Below are 6,480 nucleotides of genomic sequence, written 5' to 3' on the forward strand. Positions count from 1 at the left end.
CTCAGCCATAGTTAATCTTTCTATTTAAAGAATTGATACTAGCTTTAAATAGTATGGCTAGTAACTTGAATTCTATCAGCACTAACAAGTTTTTTAAAACATTTGCTGTGGCTGCGTTACCATGTTGAACAACAAAAATTGCCTTGTAGTTGCACGTACGATTGGATCAAACTAAACAATAGCTCAAACAGTGAAGAGATGAATACGTTACAAAATGCCAAGAACAATGAAACTACACCAGAGCATTCTGTTTATACAGAAGAAAGAAGAAACTGTGTGAGCAGAGAAGAGTTTATTCACCTGATGTCACAAAGTATTGCTCTTATACACTCTCGATATGCAGTACTTTTTCTTGCTCTTTCTCCTTTTAACTTACTCGAGTGGTTTTAAAAGAATCAAAATATAAAGGCCTGATTGACTACAATTTACACAAATTTACAGCATTGCTGGTCTCACAAGCAGGAAAGATGAGAAATGTATAGTTTGGCTAGCAATTTCCAAAGCCCTGGCTTTCTTTTAACTAAGAAAAATCAGGGAAAAAAATTTTCAGAACACTAGCCAAAGGATACCAAAACAATAATTACACCAATCTAATTGCTTCGGTCGTATATCGAATTGAATGTCATTGTAGCATACGATGTGGTAATATTTACTGATGATGAAGATGAATTCCCCGCTTTGCCTGTGCCTTCAGAAGTCAAGTCAGACTTATCTTTGTGGCCTCTGAGACTCATGAACTCCGAAAGAAGGCCAGGTCTTGATATATTCTGGTCATTGACAGCCGCCTCACCCATTAGCATCTTCACCACTTCAGACATGGTTGGTCGGAGCTTTGGCATGTCTTGGGTGCAGAGTAAGGCAATTTTTAGGAACCTCTGAGCTTCTTCATCATTAAAGTCTCCGTTCAATGATGTATCAACTAATTCCACTAGTTGTCCCTGCTCATACATCTCCCATGCCTGCAGTTGTAAATTGCTTAGCAAGGAGTGTCAAAATCTTAAATCTAAACCCAAGAACCAAATTGAAACAGATGATGTTCGGGGTGCAACGAAGTACAGTAAACATGTTGACTGGAGATAATGAGGCAACACTTTCACATCATTGGTATGACACCCAAAATTAAGATAAAAAGGGAAAAGCAAGAGACAGATACAGACCCTGGCCCTTCCAAAATAACAGTTAGAGCTTTTGGTCAAAGTGGTGTACCATATGGATATGTCTATCCGTAGTCCTTAAGCATAGAATTCTAAAAAGCCTAATCTTTCTCCCCAAGAAGTAGTAACAGAGTCAATGACTTTAGTGCATTCTACTGACTTTGGACAATTTAACCACAGAATAACCTGGATGGCAACATCTGATGTGTTGGCTACGATATAGCCAAGCATGCAGTCAGTGGATTAGCAAAGCAGAGATTGACCTAAAACATTGGATCCAAATCATTTGACATGGTTGGTTTCTGATGGCAGACTGCACCTGAAGAATTTGTCGAAATCACATGAGGTCTAACTGGTTTGCCCCAATGTAAAACTGGATAAATATTCTACCTAAAGAAGAATTAGATTACCTTACATGAATTTGGAAAAAGCTTGTATCATGATTTAATTACAGTTTTACCTAATTGGAGGAGTGATGATCATATACTTGGAAATGAATATGGGAGATCTACTGAAATTAACATGTGATCCACTATTTGACACCCAACAGGTATCTTTAAAAAGAAAACAGTATAGAATAAGTACAGAACATAAAATATATAAGGAGTTCAAGACCATAACTAATCTCCCCAACAAATATTACCAATAAATACCCCATAGTTCTATTTTCACCATATGGAACATTGACAATCCAAATATACTTCCTTCATCATTTTGCAATTTCAACATTTTTCTCATATTTCTCAGAAAGTGCACTTGCATGAGAGGTCTATTTTGAATATTATTAGAAGTAAAATATAATGTTTGTTTAGGCTAAAAACTCTAGGACCAATGGAGATTGAATAGGTACCTCCCACATGGGTTATTATCTCTCCATCTATCTCTGCATTGAAAGACTATTCAAGCTATGAGTTATATGGATGATAGCTAAAGACTTAAATGACCCTAGCAATGAAAACTATGACAAGATAAAAACAGAGGAAATTCATACCCTTTCAAGAAGATATTGCTCTGACAGAGGTAATCTCCTGTTTGTGTTGCATCTACCACTAACAATTTCCAATAGCAAAACACCAAAACTGTAAATATCCGCTTTCCTCGTCAACTGACCTCTAATAGCATATTCGGGTGCTAGATAACCTCTACATAAACAACATAAGGATACACAAACAAATTAACAATGCTGAATGGAAGTTAGGTAGATCATTAATTAAATAATTAAATTAAAAGGTGAACTAGATTAAAGGTACATATGCAAAAGCTTCACCATGCCTAACAGCTTCCAGTACAATCAGAATATAATAACTCTAATAGCATGCCATGAGAGGCTTAGAAAAGTCTCAATCACAAGTTACAGCTTTATGTATCAGTCAGTCACCCAAAAAAAAGTGACAACAGAAACTGGTTAAAAATGATAAAGAGTAACCAAGATAAAAAAACAAATCTATAAAGCCAGAAGACTTGGTAGTTAGAAACATAACAACCATCCCCCATGGTAAAATGTACACTGTACATTAAAACCAGTCAAATAACTATTCTAGAAGATTATATCAAAAATATATTCTATTGATACTCTAAAATCATCATGTAGCTCATAATATAGTCTCTTCACTAAGAATGAGAGATAGAACTGACAAGTGCATACAGTAATTTAAAAACTCACGTGGTTCCAGCAACACGTGTACTAATATGAGTCACATATTCAGGGAAAAGCTTCGCCAGACCAAAATCCGAAATTTTGGGCATGAGATTTTTATCAAGGAGAATGTTGCTTGCTTTGATGTCTCTGTGAACAATATGTGGTCGAACTTCCTCATGAAGAAAAGCAAGCCCCTTTGCAACACCAATGCAAATGTTACGTCTTGCTTGCCAACTGAATTGCATACTGCTATGGCCTCCACCTACAAGATAAAGAGGCCTTAAGTTATTATTGTTCAAATGGTTAATAAACCCAAACCCAGAGTAGTAGTAATTACCAAGAAGCGTTTGTGCAAGACTGTTATTCTCAAGATAGCCATAGACCAAAATTCTGTGGTTTCCTTCCACACAACAACCATACAACTTAACCAGGTTTTCATGCTCTATATCTGCAATCACATTTATTTCTGTCAAGAACTCTCGCACCCCTTGCTTTGAGTCAGCAGACAGCACCTTTATAGCACCCACCGTACCATCTCTGAAAGTTCCCTGTTCATTAAAACAATGATTGGTAAGAAGTTAGCCTTGGATGTTGAAATAATAAGACAGGCTTAGTTTTATATTTCAGCATTTATTGAGGCATTCTTTCAAAAAGATTTAAACAAAAGAAAAATACTTGCCATTACCTTGTAGACAACACCGAAACCTCCCTCTCCAATTTTATTGGAATAATGAAAATTTCCAGTTGCCATTTTCAGTTCCTTGTAAGTAAACAGTTTAGTGTTCTGAATACCTGCAACCTCTGTGCCAATGAGTACACATTAGGAGCTTTTCCTAGTATATAACAGATACAGAAGGAAGCACTATCCAAGATGGGAGGAGCATTTTAGCTGTGTGAAGGAAATACATTTCTAGTAACAGATAACTTTAAAGGAAGTCAGACCTAATAAGAAATTTATAAAAATTTTAGCAACTCATCAGGGCTGGCTCTCAATTTTTTTTTCTTTTTTCAAGTTTATCGGTGTAGGATGGCTGATGTTATCACTGGAATAATGTCAAAGTCACCTAAACTTCCATCAATTTAGTAATCCCTCTTTCAAGCCAGATTTTATAGTGCCATACGCCCCTTTTGCTTAGGATTGTTAGTTCCAAACTGAAGACCAAACATTAAGTCAGGTTACCAGCATACCTTCATCGATTTCTACTGTTTGTTCAGCTGAGAAAGCTGCCTTCTTTCTCGAAAATAAAAATGAGAAACAAGTCATCACCAGCTGCTGTTCAACTTGAATGCCTTCACTTAAATGAAAACCCTGCCTGCCACTGTAAAGCATCAATTAACGGTCATCATCTTCCTTTTTTTTTTTAATCTGAAATTATCATACTGTAAGCACATCAAAAAGAGTATATTGTTGCCTTATCATATCCTAACTAACCATAACAGCATTCTGATGAAAAAAATAGACAAACGAAAAGGTAAACGTATCTCTTTGAGTATGATGATGATCATCATTGACCTCCTAAATCATTTCAGCTTTATGCTTTATATGATTGTTTAAGAATACAAATATCAGCTGCCATGAATCTCAACCTCACATTCATTCTCTCATATAAAAGGTAACTGGATAGCGATTCAAACCTACAGCAAACCTAGGCAGCACTAGTTCAGCATCTTTAGCACACGTCTCTAGCAAAACAATGAAGCAAAATACTTTTTGATAATCTCCATTTTAAGATAAATATAACCTTTTCCATAAATTAGATTCATAAAAGCATCGAGGCGGATAATTTACGGATGCATATTACCTATGAGTATGTCGAGCAATAAAAAGGTAAAACTTTGGCATTGTTATTAAAGGACTCCTAAACACAGACAACATCCAGACTACATTATTAGCAAGAGTCTGGTGAACCAAGATAAAGACAGCACTAATTATAATGTCCATGTAACAATCTAAATGCATGCAGAAAGTTGGCGAACTTAGAAACATTCCAACTTCAATGAGCATCATCAAGAGTCCAGTTCACCTTAATGGTGAAGAGTACAATACATGAGTTGTAAGAGATCTTCATAAGAACATGATCATTGAACTGTTTTGAAATAGTAATACTAAAAAAGAGAAGCAAATGTGATAATTCCCCTTAATAATTGAATGAAAAGAAACAATGGCTGTGGAGATTATGTCTAATTAGATACTAGGCCAGAGATAGTCCATCGTTAGCATATGAAAGAAATTAAGACAGAATTGCCTGAAGGATTAAGTAGCAAGGTCTTAATTTAACTTGAAAAGAAATAACAAAAGTTGGATGATAAAAAAAATTAGTTGAAAAATCAGGTGCGGCAAGCTAAAGAGGATAGTGAGTGCAATTACATTAACGAGATCACTACTTATACTTCCAAATGTGTTTTGCCTTCTAATATTAGAGAATTACCAAATTTGCTTGAAAGGTCAAGGGGAAGACTTTAGATCTCCTAGAAAGTTCCCGCGAGTTCAAACCCTCCCAAACAGACAAGAATTTCTCAATTCTCCTCAATTTTTGAGGACGTCAAGAAATTATAAGATCTACAACACCTATACCTTCCAAAAAAAATTTTTTTTTTTTTAAAAAGGGAAGAAAAATGAAAGTAGAACCATTGTAAAATCTTCCACTACGCAAACTTGAAACTTCTAAGTACCACAACCTTTCATTAGATTCAAAGCTAAAACACTATAACATTAGCCCCAAGTAACAAAGCCAATGAAAACACAACATTCCTTTCTTTTGTGTCACAAAGAATCCAGGAAAACAAGAAAAACAAATAACCATAAACACCAAGCATCCAAATTTGGTCAAGTAAACTACTTTTTGAGTATATCCAAGCAAACCAACCAAAGTTAAAGAGATCTAAACTATTGTAAAGCAAAATTCAGACAACCAAACAAAACCCAGATTGGAAACTAACCTTAGGTGCTTCTGCGAGCTGCAACAAAGATTCAGACAACCTTAGAATCGTGTAATAATAGAGTTGTGCTGTTAAAAGCTGGTCCTTCCCAAGTCGTTAAACTGGAAAATAATTGCACCAACCGATACTCAAAATATAAAGGGAAAAAAATTTCTAAAAACCTCCCCAATGTTTTACATAATATCCATTTCGTCCCTAAAGGTTCTTTCAACCTTTATTCTTTTCGTTATTTTATGACGTCATTTTACATGTTTTTGCGAATTTTAAGTAATTTTGACGTCAGAATTTTGCTTTGGTTTGGATTTTTGACGTCATTATTTTGTAAAAAATTGATTACAATTCCCAAGTGAATGCTTTGACGAGTTGGGGTTTAGAAAAGTCAAAATAGCCCTTTTCTTTCCTTTGACAGGACTTGCATATGGAAATACATATATTTTATTTTTATTTTATATTATTATATTTGGACTTTATAGTTTATTTTTAATAATTGAGATTAACTTACTTTTCTTTATTTAATAATAGATGTTGCAACTCAAAAGCCAAGGATAATTAAGCTTTGTTCCCACTTTTCCTATTCGTAACTAGGGAGCGTGTTTAATGTTTGACCCTTTCAGAGTTATTTACATTTTCATCCTCCTAACTTTGAATTCTTCTAATTGAATCATTAATATCACTAAATGGTTGTAATTTCTATGTTAATTGTCTATTTTAGAATATAATATATGCAATATTTTTAATTTTAAAACA

At 34.7% G+C, this 6,480-nt stretch overlaps 1 protein-coding gene across 8 annotated transcripts; it reads right to left on the reverse strand.

The window, feature by feature from the left end:
- Window positions 1-277: 277 nt before the first annotated feature.
- On the reverse strand, window positions 278-5,864 carry LOC18594153 (cold-responsive protein kinase 1-like). Of its 8 annotated transcripts, none has more exons than XM_007021627.3 (7): window positions 5,734-5,864; window positions 3,982-4,112; window positions 3,479-3,594; window positions 3,131-3,341; window positions 2,818-3,055; window positions 2,146-2,296; window positions 278-959 (listed from the first exon to the last, which is right to left on the reverse strand). In XM_007021627.3, the coding sequence occupies exons 2-7, from the start codon at window positions 4,055-4,057 to the stop codon at window positions 591-593; spliced, it is 1,161 nt and encodes a 386-aa protein (XP_007021689.1). In that variant the 5' UTR covers window positions 4,058-4,112; window positions 5,734-5,864; the 3' UTR covers window positions 278-590. The 8 variants fall into 8 exon arrangements, with proteins under 8 accessions (XP_007021689.1, XP_088664593.1, XP_088664592.1 ...); XM_088808467.1 differs by having other exon boundaries at window positions 3,473-3,585; window positions 3,982-4,159; window positions 5,734-5,831; XM_088808466.1 differs by having other exon boundaries at window positions 3,473-3,594; window positions 3,982-4,159; window positions 5,734-5,830.
- Between the last annotated feature and the right edge of the window lie 616 nt (window positions 5,865-6,480).

This window comes from Theobroma cacao, chromosome 7, assembly GCF_053813885.1.
Source record: "Theobroma cacao isolate CCN51 chromosome 7, ASM5381388v1, whole genome shotgun sequence".
NCBI lineage: Eukaryota > Viridiplantae > Streptophyta > Magnoliopsida > Malvales > Malvaceae > Theobroma > Theobroma cacao.

Excerpts from the sequence above, each read along its gene's own strand:
- LOC18594153 (XM_088808464.1), bottom strand. The coding sequence starts at position 4,123 with ATGCTTTACAGTGGCAGGCAGGGTTTTCATTTAAGTGAAGGCATTCAA. Across the intron at positions 3,595-3,981 it reads AACAGTAGAAATCGATGAAG|AGGTTGCAGGTATTCAGAAC; the intron begins GTATGCTGGTAA and ends TCATTGGCACAG. Across the intron at positions 3,342-3,478 it reads GTTTCGGTGTTGTCTACAAG|GGAACTTTCAGAGATGGTAC; the intron begins GTAATGGCAAGT and ends TTTAATGAACAG.